The sequence below is a fragment of the Epinephelus moara genome, chromosome 12 (assembly GCF_006386435.1).
Source record: "Epinephelus moara isolate mb chromosome 12, YSFRI_EMoa_1.0, whole genome shotgun sequence".
NCBI lineage: Eukaryota > Metazoa > Chordata > Actinopteri > Perciformes > Serranidae > Epinephelus > Epinephelus moara.
Window position 1 is genome coordinate 29,610,179 of NC_065517.1, and position 20,536 is coordinate 29,630,714.

The window sequence follows — 20,536 nt, forward strand, 5'->3', positions numbered from 1 at the left end:
TGTACAATGTGACATTGAAGTCTAAAAAAACCTCAAGTGTAATAAAATTGTCAACTGCATGTTAACTTTGGGCAAAGTTGTAAACTTTGCATCATTTTTGCTTGTTTTTTGTGACATTTTAGGTCATCATCTACATTTTACACAATAATTAAAAATGAAGGAGAGTTATTAATGATAATTAGGCCGCTATAGGCTACTTCATATTTTAAAATTGCATAGTACTCCAGTCAATCTAGCTCAGAAAGGTATAGTACACAGTAATTATTGGTCCTTAAAAAGTACTTTCATGGATTTGGTGTGACTTTTTTTTTTTTTCAAAAGCAAGTTTTAATGTTTTAGTGCGACATGGTCTGGGTATAATGGGATCAATACTGGAGGGTCTATGTTCACCCATCCAACATATGTGATGTGTTTTTCTTTAGTTTGGGGACAGTCTTTCCAATACAACATATTTTGAGACAGTATTTTAATGTCTTATACCTGTATTTGGGATGTTACTACCCCAAGACCCAATTTTATGGCCACACTCTGTGCCAAAGGGCTCTTTTCTAAACTCGGTCTTCAACAGGGGGTCTGGGACTGCAGGGGGGGTCCTCAAAATGACTGCACGGGGGCTGCCAAATTCTTGTTTGTTAACTTTTGATAATCTTTTTGATACATTTTCCTTTTCATTTCAACAATAACATTATGTCTGGACATAGACATGAATCAAACATATTTAGCCCTTTGCAACAATGTTTGAGAAAGCAGAGATTGATATGGCTTTCTGTCTGTCAACCTCCATCTGCCCACTTTAATAAGCAATGCAGTTTCATACAGTATATATGCTGTAGGGTGCTGTGTCTCTAGCCTGAAAAACATTGAAGACCCCAGGGGAACACCACAGAACATTATGAGCTCCCTTTGCACTTGCTGTTTAGTAAAGACCTCCTCTGGGAGCCTGCATCCATAGGCCTATACTTTACTGGGATTTAAATCTAGGCTAACCTAAAAAATCCTCTTAAAAAGTTCCCCAGGGTCTTCATATAGACTTTTATGTGTGTGACCTATGTGTTATTGAACATAAACAATGCAGTTTTTTTTTTACAACTGAAGCCCCAGAGCCTTTGAAGTTTGTGTTTATAATCTTTATTTTATTAAATGATCGTATTAGACAGCTACAGAATAGAAAGAAGCACTCATCTTTTAGTCTTGTGAGCACTGAACCTTTAAGGTGTATCTTTAAATATTACATTCTGGTTGACTGGGGCAAACCATAAAAAGAGCTGGCATATGTGTGTGTATACCTGGCACTGAAAACATGCGAGAACCACTGAGTTTTTTTATGGGACTGGGCATTTATGAATAGGAGATCCTGGGATTCTGCGTCATCCCATTGGTTCATGTCACTGCAGTGTGCCTCCCCTCAGGCCGCCGCACAGCCAAGCCATCAGTCTGCTGCTGTACCGAGGTGAAGCCTCTCCTCACCGCCTCATCGGATCCCTCCTGCACCGGACCCGACCTCACCATCGCACCCGGCCTCCTCTGTGCAGCTTTTGACGGTCAGATGTGTTTCGTGTGCGGCAGTAAATAGGAGGAGACTGGGGGGTGGGGGGGAGGGGGGGGGTGGGATTTCTGTGCTACTGTTTGGTCCTGGAGGGGAGGAGCCAGTTGTTGATTCTACGCTGCAAAGAGAAGGCGCCGCACACAGAGGTAAGATACCGTTTACGTAATACAAATTATTGTGTGTTTTATCCGCAGACTTTGAAACGCGCATTTCGACTCTTTTATATTCGCTGTTTCTCGTGTTTATGGTTTGATATCTGGAGCTGGAGGTGAATGCGAATACGTAGCCTATTAAAACATGCCACTCCCTGCAATAGCATACTGATGCCCCGAAGAGACCCCTGTTTAAATGATTAAAATGGAAGTATAAAACTGTGTGATGATTTATTAAATAAACGTGGAGGTTATGCAAGGCTGCCTTTCATCATTCTGCTTTGTAATACCTTTAGTGTACAATTGCATCCATCCTATATGACCTACCTTTATGCTTTATTGTGTTACTGGTTAAATAACACTTCTCTTATTTAATCTGTGGAGTTATAACATATTTATCAGTGAGTTATAGCATGCTACATAACTGCTATGACATTCCACTCCAATACAGGCTTCTTAAATAATCATATTTAAAAAATAATCCCTTATATTGTGGTTATTTAATAACATAAAGTAGCCTGCAGTCTGCCAGAGGTCACTAAGGCTCAGTGTTGAGCGCCACATGGTGCAGAAACAGAATATTTTGGTCAGGGATGCCACGGAGTGCAGGAGTGTGTGTGTGTGTGTGTGTGTGTGTGTGTGTGTGTGAGTGTGTACGTGTGTGTGTGGGTAGGCTGAGGTCACTCTCATGCCTCTGAAACCCGCATTGCTGATGTGGGCTTGTGTCCAGTGAAGAGATATTTAATAGGGTGTATCATCAGGTTTCCCTCTGCTAAGGCAGAACATCAGACATCCTCTACGCTCAATGATTGCATAGCAACAGCTTGTTAACAAGTGTCCTCGAGAAAAAAAAAAAAAAAACGCCCCAAAACTGAGGAGATAACATGGCTGTGATGATAATATGGTTCATTCAAAGGGCATAAGACAGGAAAAAAAAGGTGTCCTGTTTCTCGCCTGTTTGGCATATCAAAGCGGGGGAAATGCTTCAGGGCAGATGCTTGTGGTTGTGTAATAATCCCATCTGTCATTGTCATTTTATCTGTCATCATCAATAGAGAGACACTACAGACTCTAATCCATCGACAGTCAGTGAAACCACAAAGGATTAAAGAATAGCTTTCATATACAAACCATTACTTACATTTCATCCAGATTTATCGGGCTTCATTTGAGAACATTAAAGTCATGGCTTCCCATTTGTTTTGACCATAAAGTGGTTGGATTAAATATATATGATATTCTCTTGACACAAAGCCGACCATTTGTACAGGTCAAATGTCACAGTAATAGGGCACCACTCCTTTTAAAGTGTTTCTTTACTTTTACTCTTTGTACTACTTATAAGTTAGTGATAGTGCACCTTAGGGAGAAAAATCTACCAGCTGCTTCATTATGAAAACTGCCTTCAGTATCCTAGATGGGTGTCTTAAAGGGCTGCTCCAGTGATTTAATAATGTGCTTCCATAAAGTTTGGGGACTCACAAGAGACAGATTAAGAAAAAGAATGGTCAAAATCGGAGCAGTAGAGCCTGAGATTTCCTTACTTTTGGACTGTAGTTAGCTGCAAAAACACTGGATCCTACATTTCCCACAATGCAACCAAAAGTGACAATTTAAGTTTCAAACCAGGAATATGTTTGTATGTTTCATGTGTATCATATCAATGTTTTTAAAGTTGTATAGCTGAGATAACCGGGATAAGTAATCTTTATGAGCTGACAACTCGGGAGGTGGAGGGTGTGGATGGTGTGACACTAAGTGGGGTTTCTGTGAAGTACTGCAAAGTTTAGTTGATTCAAAACACACATTAAACATGGCCTAATAGAGACAATTTCAAACACAAGTACACAAAACAGCTTCACTATAACTTGCAGCATTCACAGACAAGCACTTGTCTTTATCTGGACACATTTCCCCCACAAATACAACATGCTAATGTTATTAGCACAAGCCTATGGCATTTTACATTGTACAAATTAGCCTAGCAGCTAGCAGACTTTTCCTTTACTCATATGAAGCCAGAGACAACAGCAACATTTAACAAAGGTAACGTCACAATATTCGATTCCATTGCAACTCACAAGATTCACTGAGTAAACAACTGTCTTATACTAAACACGTTTTCCAAACAAATATATCATGCTAACATTATTAGCACAAGCCAATGGCATTTTACATTGTATACATTAGCTTAGCAACTAGCAGAGATTTCCTCTGCTCATATGAAGACAAGATAAATCACACACAAGACTTAAAATGCTACTTTTGTGGAGGCTTTATCGTCTTCACAATTTGTTGTTTCTTATCTGTGAAATTAAAGTAAATAAAAGCTCGACTTGGAGCCTATGCCGTAGGTGTGCCACCGATTGGATACGAGTAGAAATCCCGCTTTAGACAAGATGGCCACCATGCTGCAGACCACTGTTCAAGACCAACAAACAGGAAGACCAGTTATTATTCACGAGGCATTAGTGGCATTTGCAGCCAAGATTATGCCACCAAAACCGAGTATTTTAAGCCCAAACATGATCTTTTTTTATTCAATAATATTAAGTGGATTCTGTGCCACACATGTTAACCACTGCACTGTTTAAACATAAAGAATACATCAAATTTTGTGCTGTTCTGAAAACCAGCTTTTGGGCATTGAAGCTTAAGTGACAAATATTAATGATTAATCAGAGCTTGATATGTCAGATTTCTTTGACATATCTGGCACTTGACTTTTTTGGGGTCATCTCTGCAAGTTGAGAAACTTTTACAGACACTTGACTTTTTTGATAACTTGCCAGCGTATCTGTCTGTAACCCTGTGTGGTCAGACTGTCCTAGTTTCAGCAGTGCTGGACTGCTGGTGACTGACAGTTTAAATGTCCTTGTCTGAGTGTTAACTACAAATGGTTAATGTTGATGCGTAATGAATAATGTTGGAAAAACCATTTCTTAATTTATGGGCTTGTTGGAATTTTTGGGGTTATGTATATATACCCTCGACCTTGTTCCTGTCATGAGGAAGCTTTGATGATCAGAGCAGATGCAGAGGGAACGACCTCAACCGCTGCCTGCCTGTTCTGAATGGTCAGCTTCACAGTGATCCTCAGGCCCTTCCAGTCACTGGTGGCCTTGGCAATGCCATCACCAATTTTCTTGGGTGACAGACCCAGAGGTCCAATTTTGGGGGCCAGGGCTGAGGTGGCTCCAACTTCTCCTCCTGTGCACCTCATGTACGCATTTTTTATCTCATTGGGGTTGAATTCAAAAGCAGAGCATTCGAATACTGGAATACTGATACTGGCATCAGTTATGGGAACGATCAAAGCTTCAAAGCATTGTGGTTAGCTTCAGTAAAGTTTCAACATATTGGCCTCATGTATAATGTCAACATTTTTTCTGGTGACTGTGTTGTAAATGCCCATGTCTTTTGAACTCCATTCCTCCAATTCGAAACACATGTTGAGACTTATCTACTTTCTGTTTAAAGTCTCCAAGCCTTGACCCTGGTGACATTATCAGGGTTAAACCGTTATTGATATGCAAGATTGGTGGAATGCTCCTTTGAAATGTTTTACCTGTGTGGTATTCTCTGTAGAAACGTGTTTGAGTGTGTGCCGTTTTGTCACCAGACTGAAATCGGTGTGAATCAGCATGCTGAATCATGTCAGTAAGTAAGAAAACAAGACTCCGGCCAAAGCCTTTGTACATTATGTAATGATTTCCGCTGATGCTTTTGGCACGAGGGATCAGTTTTCTTTTGCCTGTTGGAAATAAATTAAAAATGAGGGTTCGCTGCTGCGAATTAAGACTGAGACATGTGGCTGGAGCTTTTGTTTTTGTGCGCTGGTGTAGCGTGGAGTAGGTGTCGGTCAGTTGTAAAGTGCTTCAGCAGGTCACAGGGTCAAACTGACATCTTGTTGAAGTCATCTTGAGGCTAGACATCCACCAATGCTGGGACTTTATCGTTGTAACTAGTCCAGAACAGTGTATGTAATACAGATTATATGAGTAAGTATGTATGCACAAAGAGACACTCTGTGGATTTCTTTTTCAGGATGAGAGTGGGTTACTTTTTTGTGGGACTAATTTAACAAGATTGATTTTTACCTTCTCCAGTGGTGTGGCTATGTAACTCTCTGAGGTAGGTGTCTCCCAAACATTTAGCAGCAGGTTATGATTCACAGTTTTACTCATAAGTATGACACATAACTTGAATGAATACCTACACTGTTATCACAGTTATTCAACGTCATTGAAACCTGATATTTAGGTTGGAATTTCTACATGGATGGAGGGTGAAAACATGAGTGATTTAAGCTCCCTGTGCTCTGGCACAGAAAGAAAATTCTAGGACAGATTTTGAATTTGTCCTCTAATTCTCTATAATCCCAGAGACGCCTTAAGAATTTGAATTCTTGCAAAGGCCGTGTTTCCAGATTGTTCATTCTCCGTGGCCCAGAGTTCTCTAGAAAGTGAAACATCAAAGGAGTCCTATAGTGTAAAGGGGGGAGGTCAGATCTTTAAGTGTGTCTTTGGCCTCGGGAGAATTTTACAGTATACTGTACACACACCCATTCAAGGGAAAAGAAAATCATTAAGCTGTAAACTGAAGATGTACTCTCTCTCTTTCCGAGCAGCAGCTGTGTCCGTTCCTCGTCTTGTTAACTCTTTTCCCTGGAGCCTTCTGAAGGATGGCATTAAAGACAGCAGGGCTCTTTCTCCCCCCTTTATCTCACCCCCCACTGTCTCGTCATTGAAAATATTTAAAGAGAGGTCATAAAGTTTGTTAAACATGAATAATCTTAAGGAAGTATTATCATGCTTTAATGAGAGAATGTTTCATTGTTAGCTCAACTATTAGCCTGGGTGCTTTTTTGACACATCGCTAACATTGTATCTCACTGTAGTTGCACTGTGTTCAGTGATTAAAATACCCTTTTTCTCTAATCTGTTTGTTCTTTTTGAAATATAAAATGCAATACTGAATTCCCTGTGAATGAATGGAAAACCACAGACTGTTCATAAATAATGGACATAGCCATTGTGACGTCACCTAATGATTTGTAGACTCCTGTTTTGAAGCCTGGAGTTCAGCTCTCCGGCTGTCGCCATCTTGGATTAGAGGTTAGAGCTACAGATGAGATGTTGTCTCACAGACAACCTGTCAAGAAAAGCAACCACGCCCTAAATGAACCTTAACTTTAAGCCTTAATAAAATGTATAGAGAAAAATATATAGACCAAAGCTGTTTTTTTGTACCAGGCTGTAAACATGTTTATTTCTGCTGTGAAGTTGAGCATTTTAACATGGTTATCAATGGAAACTGACTTGCTTTTGGAACCAGCCTCAAGTGGCCATTCTAAGAACTGCAGTTTTTAGCACATCCTCATTTGCTTAATTTACTCTCCAAAGGCCCAGACACACCAGCACGACTTTAGAGAACTAGCAGCGAAAAAGGCCCTGTACTGCGTTGCCTGACATTGCTCTGTGTTCGCTAAAAGAGTGACACATGATCACACCCCAAAGACTTCACGACGGTCAACCACCACGTAGTTTTACACCTGCGTGAGAGGATATAACTCTCCACACCAACAGACGGTGGTAGTCTGTAATTCTAATTTAAAAAGGGAAATCGGAAGATTGTCTTGATGCTAGTTAGCCAGTTAGCACATTAACAACACAATCCAATGTTGAAAGAATAAAGGATATTTACTGTGCACCAGTAAACCATTACACAAATGATCATGAGACATTTTTGCTAAAGAGCTCAATGGCTAGAGAAAATAATCTCACCTATGTAACAAGTTTTTTTTTTTGGTCTCTACCCATTTGTCTTTAGCTGATTGTTTACTTTCCTCACTTCCATTTCTTTTCTCATGCGCTGAGATGAACTACAAATATCCTGTGTATCATTTTATTCATATTTTTTCAATGTTTGCTAACTACATTGACCAACTAAACAAGCAACTGTTTGTCCACAAACATGTATTTGTGATGACTGACCGTTTGGTGGGTCAGTGAAGTAAAAATAAACTCAGCTTTTGATGTCCCATGGGTGCCTGTTGTTTAAGTTGTGACTGTTTTCACTGACCTCGAGTCCGCCTGAACTAAAACATTCATTATGTTTATAGCGTAGCCACCGGTCATAGAAGACAAACAGCACCTCATCAGTGAGGAGCTGCTTCTTCGGTCGTTTCTGTATCCTCATCTCTGTATCCACATAAGTCAAATGTGCATGTGTGCATAATGAAGTGTGTGTTTGTGTGTGTATGGAAGTGTGTGTGCATGTTAGTGGATTTTTATTTCTGCGGTTTCTGATGGATGGATGATCTGATTCAAGATGATGATGATGATGATGATGATGATGATGATCTATAAAAACAGAAAGGATGCTCTGCATAGACTGTGAACAGGACAATTGGAGTGAAAGATCATTATCTGATAAATGGTTTAGTCAGATGTTGAAGAAAAAAAAAGGAAAATATAATCTTACATCTACCCAGGTAGCTAGGAATGCTCGGCCCAGCATTGGCCTTACTTTGGCGCTGCAGTCTCAAACTTACAGTACCTCTTGCACCCTGATGAAGACCCTAGTGTCGAAACCGGTTGGTGTTTTAATGTAAGCAGCCATGTTTTGTCAAGTGCATTTGTTCCTGCTCCACACGAGTAAGTGAAGTTAATTCTTTTCCCTCCCAACTTGCCACAATACTTGGGCTGATTGTGCCACAACTGGTCCCAAACTAGTCTGAGTAGTATTGCTAACTGGAGCTGATTATCAGCCCAAAATTGGTCTAAGTCTGAGCCCCTAAATCCTAGTTGAATCTGGCAGTCATGTGTGGACCAGAGCCAACTCATATTTGGTCCTTTGCTGCCAAAACACAGCAAAGTTTGCCAACATGCAACAATGAAATACAGTGTTTGTATATAATCATATATAAATGCGTGTTTTGTCTTTAAATGAATTGATTGTGCATCCTTTGAACCTAAATAACTCCAAGTCCCTCATTGTTTATATTTATGTGTGCATGACAATTTTATAATCAAGGTTTGAAGATGGTTTATTTCCTGCTGATATAATGTTCTGTCCGATCTAATTCTATATAAACAGTCTGTACAAAGTCTCTGCCCATCTGTTTGTCTTTGCTCAGCTGTGTGAGTTTTGTGCAAAACAAACAATTCTAAACATACTGATGGGAAACTTTCCCTCACAGTGACAACTTATCTAAGTTGTTAGGCAGCGACTTGTGTTGCCTATTTGGATACCTGTCGTTTAGTGTGGAGCTGTAAACCCTGGCTGAAGTCCACTGAGCTTCAGGCTGAGCTCCAGTTAGCAATACTACTCAGACCAGTTTTGGACCAGTTATGGCACATACAATCAGCCCAAGTACTGTGGCAAGTCAATTTGAGACTGCAAACTAAGTGTGCCAAATGAAGGCCAAAGCTGGGCCAAGCACTTCTGGCTACCTGGGTAGATTTGAGATTTTAATTTCCTTTTTATGTTCAACATTTTAATAAACCTTGTATTTATCACAGATAATGTTCAAAAACAATCAATTCTGTGTATGTGTGTCTACTCGTACGTGTATCAGTGTGCCTGTGTGTGTTCGAGTGAGTACATGTGCTTGTGAAGGCGTAGATACACCTCAGAGACAGTATGTTCAGTGCATGCAAATTTAGCTCTTTTGAATGTGTTATGTGTGTACTTTTGATGTCTTCATATGTGGGAATTATGTCTATAAATAAACAGCAGCACAGTGAGTGTTCATCACAGAGGTTGGTGCTTTGGATCCTGTGCTTTGGCTAAGAAAGTCAGTCCCATGTGAAATGTGGATGTTGTGGAAATTCAAGCAGATGCACAACACAGTTGCTGGAAGTCGGATGCAGAGAAGCTACATTTGGTGAAAATCAAACAAGAAATTTGTACAGGGAGGACTTAATTCTTTCAAATTGTTGCTGGAAGTGCAAAGTTTCTTTTTATCAGGGACGACATAACACAGTATGCCTCCACTGCTTTGTTTTTAAAGTCTGCAAACAGATCGTCATGAGAGATTTGAGTCTGAATTTACAACAAGATAACAATTTTCACAAACTAAATGTTGGAGAAAGTAAAAAGTGAACAGTGGACCTCAGAACAAACACCACTGAACTCCAAATGCTTGTAGCTGATGGTCAGGTTTTGAAGATGGTAACCTTATATGGAAAAATCCTCATTATCAAATGCACTTCTTCCAAATGAAGATTTTGTTGAAACAAATTTAAAAGGACTTTATTAAAGATTTTTTTTCAGCTGAAATTGCAGTTGTTACCACATTTACCATCACTGTCAGGGCAGGAAATGGTTTGTTAAGAGTTGTACGGATAGTGTAGCTGCGACATTGTCATTGTATCCTCCGTGTTGTCGGCCTGTGTGAAACAGAATGCTTTGAGTGTGTTCACAAGCAGCTCTCCTCTCATCTGGCCTGTTTGTGTCCCTCTGGTTTTCTGGAAGAAGGCCAGGACTAACTGATCATAAAAGACGTTGATTTTAATTTGTGTTTATTTGCAACGTATGGAAGCCCTGAGAGGAAAGCAAGGAAAAAAATTCTGATGATCCATTTTCTAAGTTTGATCAAAATTGTTTTCTGTTTATGACTTAAGAACAGGTGAAAAACAGTTTTGTTGGGATAATTTTTGAACTTGTTTTTTATGTCTCCGTGCTGTTGACAGCTGTGGCCAGAGGCATTATGTTTTCAGCTTGTCTGTCCATCTGTACATTTGTCTGCCTGTTCATATGTACGTACATCCATATCTATCCATTTCATTCTCGTGAAAGCGATATCTCAAAAACACTTTTCGGGAATATCTTCAAATTTGGCACAAACGTCCACTTTGACTCAACGATGAACTGATTAGATTTTATTGTTTAAAGGTTAAGGTCAGTGTGACCTTGCATCCCTCTCATTCTCGTGACCTCAATATCTAAAGAAGGCTTAGAGGGGGTTCTGTCAAATTTGGCACAAACGTCCACTTGGACTCAAGAATGTACTGATTAGAATTTGGTGGTCAAAGGTCAAAGTCACTGTGACCTCACAAAACATTTTTTAGAGGAGAACAGAATAGAGTATCTTTATTGTCGACCAGGAGTGACAACATTGTAAAAAGCAATCAACTAGTCAGTAAAACAAACATACAAAGTCATGACAAAACACTTAAACACATTAAATCAGCTCATTGTCTTGTCTGTCTGAAGGACTTTTTTTTTTCTTTTCTTTTTTTTCTTTAAAGATACTTTTTGGGGCATTTTTGCCTCTGATTGATAGGAAAGCTAAGCGTAAAGAGGGGGAGAGATAGAGGGAGTGACATGCAGCCAAGGGCCAAAGGCCGGAGTTGAACCTGGGCAACGGCATTGTACGTGGGGCGTCTGCTCTATCCACTAAGCCACCAACGCCCTGGGATGGAGGACTTTTTAAAAACATTTTTAGTTGCCAAATGGACTCTATAGCACCTCCCGCAGCTCAAGAGCTTGAACTGGTTAAAGAGAGGATGGGAGCTATCTGCCAAGATACTCCTTGCTTTCTCTTGTCCTTTTTGTAAAGAGTTGGGTCAAGGGCGTTAGTGGATTGGCAACTATTTTACTTGTCCTAGAGAGTTTTGGCCATAACTCAGGAAGTCATATGCTAATTATGACAAAATTTAATATCACATTGACTAATTGGATATAATGATGAAGCGTTGCCATTTTATTTTCAAAAGGTCAAAGGTCAACTTCACTGTGACATCATAATGTTCTGGACATTATTCAGTGTCGTATCTTAGGAACAGAAGGGGAGACATTTGCTCAGATACTGAATTGGTGACACTAATCTTGGGTGCCTTGAAACTGTGCTGACTGTGTAGATCTTCTGTACTGCCGGGTTAAGATGTGTGTGAAGCATCCATGTTTTCATTGACATTAATGTAAACTGTAACTGTAACTTGATTGGTTTGCGGAGGCATAAGGCCGTGAGGTAGTAATTCTAGTTCCATCTGCTCTGCCTGTTTAACATTAAGGTACTTAGAAAGATTTTCCTGGCAAAGTCATAAACACAGGAGAGAAAACAAATTAGTTCAGCCTTAGAAAATGAATCACCAGAATTTTCTTTTAAAGGCAGTCACTCAGCAAAATATTTGGAACCCCTTATCTAAGATTTTTGTTTCAAAATGCTCTCAAATAGTAACTTTAGCTGTTAAATTAAAAAAAAAAAGAAATAAATTATTTTAGGGAGAATTTCCCCAGAACCCCCCTGGAGAGTTGGGTCAGGATTAAAAGTGCCCCCCACGACCATGGGGGTCGTATAGTCATCTGTAATGTTTACAATTTAAGTTGATCTCCAAACTTTTCTTACAGCAAACCCCGTTTTTCATGTTATCTGTGACTAGATTTTTCAGCAATAGCCATTGAATGGATTTGCGTTCCGTTCTTGCCTCTCTAGTAGTTTCAGTTAGTGGTGGAGTCCGCCTCTCCCAGCGAGGATTCAAACTGTACCTTAAACTTAGGATTTTTTTTCCAACTTGTCTCTCAAAGCTACCGTAGAGTCTTTGTTTCACCTCTAAAGATGTAGATATGTATCTGGCTCAAGACACACTTGCACATTCAGTTTCCTTCTTCTAAATTTGTTCTGTTAAAACATATTTTAATATTTGGTTTATACATTTTTAAAGAGATTTCCTAGAAGATCCTAAGTTTTGCTTGCAAAAATGTTTTAACAGATATTTCCGATGTAAAACACTGAACAAAAACAGCTGTTTGCAATGTTCTGTGCGTGTCCGTACACGTTTCGTTTTTTTGCGGCACCGAGTTGTATCTCAGCAAAACGCAGATCTGAAGTGGAATGTCTCTAAAATATCAACACTAATCGTCAGTTTAAGGAGCCAACTTTTCAAAGGGCAGACATGTTTTTCCTTTACTCTTAAATTACCATATTGTATATAATGATGTGCTGCTGCAAGAGGAGCCTGCTGTTCATGTCAATTTAAACATATCCACAGGAGTAGAATATAAATACGACTCTAACTCTCAGTCTCTATGCAAGATGGCAGGTTAGGCACTGCAGTGTTACATAAATCCAGAGTCTTTGTGCATCCTTGTTAAAAGAATGATGAAGCATATAGCTCCTGTAGCCATAACCTGCCTCCGGCCAGCGCAGTTAATCTGATATTAAAAAAATTAATCACTTTTTAAGATCATAGATTTAACTTTAGAGAAAGTGAAACTGTTTAAGATCTTTAAATAGAAGCTGATCTATCATCATCTCATATTTCATGTCGCGTTCTATGGTCCAATTTGACGTAGTGTCAATATGGAGACAGCTATTTTAATTGGTCTGGGTTGCATGAATCACCTCATGCTCTCTGTGCTCTCTGGGCCTGATTATGAAAGCTTGCTGCTGCCTAATGGAGACAGAATGAGTTGTCTGTGCTGTCTATCACTGCCTCTACCCCCCCCCCCCCCCATATCCCCCGATCCTTTCTGTCAAACCAGTCGCAACTCCCTCGTCCATCTGCTCTTTGTGTCTCGTGGCTGTGACCTTATTGCTCATGTCTGGGGCTGCATGACGGGTCGCGGACACCCAAACCCCTCAGTGTCTTTTAAGTTTGAATTTTATTCCATATAAACGGCTCTCGGGGGATTTTAAGTAGAGATTCGGGAGTAAAGTGGCATAGTTTGAAAGGTCAGATTTTAAAATAAGTTCCTGGTATTGTGTCTGTGTCATGTTTCGAGTAAATGAGAGAGACAGAGCACACTATTTAATACATAATATATCTTGTATTTATGGAGTAGTTTTGCTGTAATTAAATATTAAAATGTCGCTAACGATGATAAAGATATAAAAAATGAAACATCATAGCACACACTGAGCCATCTGTGTTATTGTGTAGACATCCTGTTTGCTGTTGATGCTCTGTATAATATGATTCTGAGTTTACAGCCAGAGGGAAAAAGTTCATAGATTACATTTATATTCATGCGAACAGGGTTCACAGAGAGGTGTTTTCTACATCAATAATGTTCAAAAGAGAATAAAAGTTCAATTACAGTGTGAATCGAAGCAAGCCGTGGCTGAGTACATCGAAAACATCATTGATTTTAAATATTTTATCACATTTATTATTACATTTTTTTACTTAGTTGTAAATGGCATTGATGTTGGTTTAGATTAGCAGCTCCCAAACTTTTTGGTTTTGCTGCAAGCATGCAGGCACATCTGATATATAATAATCAGGACACATGTACTCTGCAGAGTGATGTACTATATTCTATAGCCTAGTTAATCGACACAAATAGAACACACAACCCATGTACACACAAATATATGAGCATTAAATCAAAGACAGCGCACGACAGGCTGCCTGTGAGGGACTGAGAGTTACCCCTCTCATACAGATGAGCCCAATCATCAAGTCAGGGTCACGTATCAACAAACCAGCACACATCAATAGAAAAAGAGCATAAAATAAAAATATCCCTTTGTAAATATTTTAGAGACCTCACAAATTTTCAGAAGTCATGTTTACAGGGGAGCTCATGTCTTATTAAGAGGAGCCGAGCTCCCTCTGCCTCCTCTCATCACCAGATGCGTCTGTCAACAGGTTGTGATCAGTTCAACCAAAGAGTGAATTTCCTTGCTAGTGCTAGGTTTGATTTTTTTGAGCTCCGAAATAGTAAAATCTCCCTTGAATTCACAACAAAAAAGCAGGGATCAGGAAAATATATAAATGTCGTTTCGCACAGCATAAATATAATTTGCTTGCCCTCCTTTCCTATTAATCACTCTGTGACCCTCAGATCTATCTTGTGACGTCTTTGAGGCGCTCTGACCCAAAGGTCAAGAACTAGCAGCTTAGGTCAATATCAGTAGATTAAACAATCCAATTCCAGATTATTCACAATCTTTTTGGATATAGATTAACGTACCCTCATAAAAAGGTTTGCATGATATCTAACAATTTAGCACTCCACAAATGGCATGACATTATGTATTCTTAAGTGCTATATCGTAGGCAACTGGACTTGCTTGAGTTTCTTGAGGATGTTTCACCTTTCATCCAAGAAGCTTCTCCAGTTCTGAGGGACTGGTGCAGAGTCGCAGGCTTTAAACCCTGTGTGTGTGTGAAACCTTACAGAGTGGCTGGGGTCACATGTGAGCTGTAAGGGCTGAGCTGTAAGCCTGCGACTCTGCACCAGTCTGTTAGAACTGAAGAAGCCTCTTGGATGAGAGGTAAAAGGTCTTCACAAAACTCAAGCATGTCCAGTTGCCTGCGATATAGCACTTAAGATTACCATGACCTGGATGACAGAGAGTCTTCACCAACACGTCACATTCTGTACTTAATGTAAAGCTATGTTAGCATAAAGTTACACCGGTTAGGTTTGGAAAAAGTAACATGAAACATGATGACGACGTACCTTACAATAACGCAAAGTTCACTTGGTTTCACACGGGATATGAACGCCGGTCTCCTGGGGGAAGGTTCTGTGTTTGTTTGGCCCATCCAACACCCCAAACCACATCCTTACCAAGTGGCAACCTCAGAGACTGAAAAGTGAAGCCGAATTGAAAGTGCCAAAACTGCAGTTCATCGAACGGCCACTTGAGGCTGGCTCCAAAACATTGTAAATCCCCATAGACCACCATGTTAAAATGCCCAACTTTACAGCAGAAATGCACGTTTAGAGCCTGGTACAAATAACTGTTTTGGTCTAGCTACTTTCAACATACATGACAACTGTACGGGGGCTAATTTTTTTTTTTTTACAACTTACCCTTTTACATTTTATTAAGGCCCAAAGTTACGCATATTTAAAGGCGGGGACGCTCTGTGAGTCACATCCACACCTCACTCCTCCACAGCTCCACCCTCTCTTCCTAATACGGTCACTTCGGGCTCCAAAAAGCCAAGATGGCGACGGCCAAATGCCAAACTCGAGGCTTTAAAACGGGAGTCCACAAACCAAAGGGTGACATCACAGTAGCTGTGTCCATTATTTACACAGTTTATGGTACTTACACAAACTTTCACACTTTATACTACTTCCATCTTTACACCCGTCAGCCGACTGGTCACGTGGTCGCAGCCTTCCAAATTACGTGGGTTATATACAAATTTTGATGCATTACTTTTCATTGGTACACATAGAATCAGTGCATGAGAACAGTCTGTATGGATATATGTCATAATAAAGAAAATGTATGTGTAATTACACATAAAATGTGGTGATTCAATTGATGTTGATTACAGTAATTTGTGTTCTACTGTAATAAATTCCATTAAACAAAACATCAAGATGATAATGCACCGAAAGTTAATAATTATATTCAACTATCTCCTTGCCTTTGATGCATTTAGCAGCTCAACTTTTCATGTAGGGACTTTTTAATATAACAAAATACTGTATTTACTGACCAAATGGCAGAGAGCACATCCTATTATTTCTGACTCACTGTAATTTAGTCATGATTGTGATGTTTGTTTCCAGGTGAAGGGACTGTTTGCAGTGAAGAAGAGGTCTAAAATGATGAAGGACACTCAGCCAGTCCAGGGCTAACTCAGACCAAGGGAACTGCAGTGGAGGTGGAGGAGGAAGAGGGGAGAGAAGACTGAAGAGAGACAAAATAAATCACATGACCCGGCCTCGGAAAGGCTCCAAATTAGTGATGTTCCCCTCGGGCAGGGATTACCTCCTCCCCGTCGTCTACCTCTCCATCTCTCCCGCTCTTCCTCCCTCGCACAGCAGAGCAGCCGCCCAGCTCCAAGACTCTGAGCCGTGAGCGCTTGCTGTGCTCACCCGCCCACACACAAACTCACACAAACACACACACACACACACACACTCACACACGCTCCCTCTCTCTGGCACACACAAACGCACGCTTTCGCATCCTGCCCATGGTCGTTGGCCTGTCCTCCTCAGCTGCTGCTCCTGCTCTAGTCCCTGACCATGAAGAGGCCCAAGCAGCAGACGGGGCCGCTGAGCTTCCTGAACTTCTTCAGCAGGAAGCCCAAATCGGAGCCAAAGCCCGAGAGGCCTGTGGAAGCGTGGCCCAGAGAGGAGGTGGCCATCACGCTGACCCCGAGCGAGCATCCAGAGCAGGTGAGACTGAGGAACTAATCCCATTTGTGTCATAATATAGTATTTCTCCTAGTTTTGGCTTGGCTTCTGGTAACCTCTGTGAGTTTTAGTTTTCATAAAAAGTTTGATCTTGGTTTTATATGTTACAGTTTGAATCTCTAATTTTATAAAGTCTGTTTAGAAGCCATTTTGGAGTTGGAATCGGTGGTGCTGTCTTTTTAAACACATTGACAGAAATTTGCATTTGGATAAAAAAATGAAGGGATTTGTCAGGGATTAATATTTGTTTTTAATTATAGATGATTTTAAGCCCTATTATCATTATAAATTGCTCATTATTAGTTCATCATCCCTCCGTATTTATAGTTAAATGTCTGGTTTTGTTGCTTCATTTAAATTGTCTAACGAAAGAAAGAGGGAACGTGAAGACAGGCTGTAGATCATTAACTTTGGACGTTTTAGCTTCTGCTTGCTTCCTCCCTCTGCCCTACTGTTACAGCCCAAATCCATTAGAGTGTTTATTTAATTAATTGGTAATTTCGAGAAATTATGTTGCCAAGAAACCAGCTACACCAAGCATCCACCCACATACACACTCAGCAATACTGATTCTTACTAGAAACGTGGGGACGTTACTTTTGCTTGGATTTATTTCTTAAAATAAACCATTTTTTGTGAACCTCAGCAGAATATCTCGCACGTTGTCACCCTGCGTGTCCCCGTGTGTTTGAGAACATTTATAGTGTGCATGATTGTATATAGTAAATCAGCAGCTCTGTGACTGTTCGCAGGACCTCAGCATCACAGCAGAAGAGGCTGGAGAATCAAGAGTTTCTGGAGGAGAAAGAGGAGAAGGAGGAGGTCCGCCAGCAGCGGCTGAGGCAGGCGAGGAAGGTGCCGCCACGGCCGAGTGCGTGGGAGGGGCCAGCAGCGGCTCCACTGGCGTCCTGTCCCTCTCCTCCTCCAGCCAGGAGCAGCTATTGGATGAACACCTGGAGGAGTGCCCACTGTGCCTGCTCAGTCAACCGCGTTGCCACTTCCCACGACTCACCTCCTGTTCCCACCGAACGTGCTCTGACTGCCTCCGCCAGTACCTGCGCATCGAGATATCAGAGAGCCGGGTGGGCATCGCGTGCCCGCAGTGCCCTGAAACACTGGCACCGCTGGATGTTCGTGCCATCCTGGATGACCGGGCGCTTCTGGAGCGGTTTGAGGAGTACCAGTTGAGGCGTTTCCTGGCTGCTGATCCAGATACGCGCTGGTGCCCTGCGCCTGACTGCAGGTGAGAAGGAGACCACCATAACATTTTATAAAGCAGTTTCATACCTGCACCAGGAGATATTTCCCTTCAAAATCATACTTAAGTTAAGCTAAAGGAAAATATTGGTATTTTTCAACCTGGGCCCTATTAGTCTCTCTCCATGGGATATTTAAAAATAGCGGGTTTGTGCATTTATTCCTTCTAAGCAAAGTTCAGGGTTTTAGTGTCGCCGTAGTTCACATAATCTGGTCAAAATTAATATATTTAAACGCTTGAAGATGAGACCACTGTGTGCTCTTTTTTCTCTGTCTTTTGACTTCTCTATTCTTGTTTTCTCATCCTCTCTTTCCAACCTGTAGAATATGACACGCCTTCTGATGTCATCGTGGTTCACACTTCAAGAAAACCTGCTATTTTTTTGTTGAGTAACAAATGAACCAACTTCTTTTTGGCTGAAATGCTCTGAACATTTCAGCCAGTTCTATGTTGATGGAAAGGGGTATGACAGGCTCAGATTGTTATTATCATTTTCCATGGCTACATGCGAGAAAACAAAGTTTTCTTCACAAATTCAAGGTAACACAGCTTGACTAACAAATGTTCATTTTAAGGTTTACCTATACCTTTAGCTAACAACATTAAGAGAAGCTTATTAAATAAGGGAGAGGAAAAGGCATGTTTAATGAAAATAATGGCATCTTTAGATTGCCTAAACTAAAATGTACTTTTTATTGACATCTTGAGTCACACAGTAGAAATTCACTGTACTGTAATTACCTTATGAAAAAAAAAAAAAAAAAAGCTCTAATTCAGTATTACAATATGGCAGCTCTTGTCAAAGCCCTGTCATCCCACCACCGGCTTTATGTTGTAAAACACAAGACTTGAAGCAGATTTCCAGTGTCAGAATGATTGATTGAGCTTTGAAAGGATGAGCTGACAGCAAAGTGAAAGCTCAGTTTGAGCTTTATATGCATCCCAAGGCTGTTTTAAGTTTGATGCAACCAAAATATTTTGCAGATACTGAAACGGTGAATCATGAAGTAGGCCTCCCTCCACTTTGTAACAGCAACCCTTACAGACTCTATGTGCATGTGCGACTATATACAGTAACAGTAACCACATACTGCATTGGGAGTTAAGGGACGAATTCACCTTTAATCAGTTTACTACAACAGCACTTTGAGTGACATGTGCCTGGCATTTCAGGGACCATTTGACATTTCCTTGCTCCCTGATGGTAACTGGCTGAAATGTGGATTACATCATGTCACGTGGAGATCAAGCACAGCTACAATGTAATTTCATTGCAGAATAGATTGAAGACATCATCATAAATCACACAGGGAAAAATCCACTGTCGGAAAGTCGATTTTTTTTCTTCCAGCCCAGTCACCAGAATAAAATGTTGGCATTGTCCATTTCTGCAAACCACAGATACATTACATTTGTACATGTCAAAAGTGATGTAGACATTAGTTTTAAAAACTGGGATTTTTAGTTATTTTAGGCAAAAATATTATCTTTTCTTAAACTTGTTAACCACAGTGTTTTTGAGACGTAAAGAAATATACATTTTCAGCATATTTGCTACATCCTGGGTCTTCAACAGAGGGTCAGCAAACCCCCTGGAGGGTAACTGCTGACCCCTTTTTTGCAAAGATAAGATGCAAAAGTATGTCCTTTAGTCATGACCAGGGCCTCTGCCAACTGGCAAATTATGACGAGTACGTATGAGATCACGTCGGTTTTCACATTCATCTGCTGAAGGAGGAAAGTAATAATTACGCTGTCGGCAAAGCAGTAATGATTGTGCTAAGTGGCTAATGGGCATGTAGCTACTTCCATGTTTCAGATGATACGTCATGTTTGTAGTCGACCAATGAAGATGAGTTTACATATCACCTTGGGTTCGTCCTTCACCTTCTCAAAATGACCCCACACTTTGGATTTCCTGCCCGACATGTTATTAACTAGCCTGTGGAATAACCGCAGGTACCAGCCCTGGAAATTAACCTGACTCCTGTCTGACTGCTGAGCGTGGCCACTTCCTGTGTCTGTCCTTTCAAATTAAATTCCCACATGGTTCATATAGGTTTTGATTTATTCTGACAAGGTGCAGCTCCTAACAATGTTTCACGCTTTTCTTTTCTTTTTGCGACTAAGAGACCAATGAAATCTTACCGACTAATGACCTTCCTAGTCGACAAACGTTTAGTTGACTATAAGGGGGCAATCCTATCCGCGTCATTATTAAACGCTCCACACAATGGAGGTAGTTTAATGAGCATGAAAGTCTGCTCAGGGTGGGTGGATGGGTCCAACAAACACCAGACTTTGACTCACAAGACTGGTGTTTTAAACAAACAAACAAAAACATCAGATGTGGGATTTCTGCCACTCAAAGCCTGGTGTTTTGTAGCAACATCCGCATTCTTTTCTAGAGATGTACCAATACCACTTTTTCCTTCCCGATACCGATTCGAGATGTAC

The 20,536-nt window shown here is 40.6% G+C and overlaps 1 protein-coding gene across 3 annotated transcripts in view; it reads left to right on the forward strand.

Moving 5' to 3' along the window:
* The first annotated feature begins 1,641 nt into the window (after nt 1–1,641).
* si:ch211-278j3.3 (E3 ubiquitin-protein ligase RNF19B) overlaps nt 1,642–20,536 on the forward strand; it is a 43,968-nt gene continuing 25,073 nt past the window's right edge. For all 3 annotated transcript variants that reach the window (XM_050058643.1, XM_050058645.1, XM_050058644.1), the window contains exons 1-3: nt 1,642–1,692; nt 16,189–16,803; nt 17,574–18,064. In XM_050058643.1, coding sequence (XP_049914600.1) covers nt 16,651–16,803; nt 17,574–18,064 — 644 coding nt within the window. In that variant the 5' untranslated portion in view covers nt 1,642–1,692; nt 16,189–16,650. The remainder of the gene's footprint in view (nt 1,693–16,188; nt 16,804–17,573; nt 18,065–20,536) is intronic.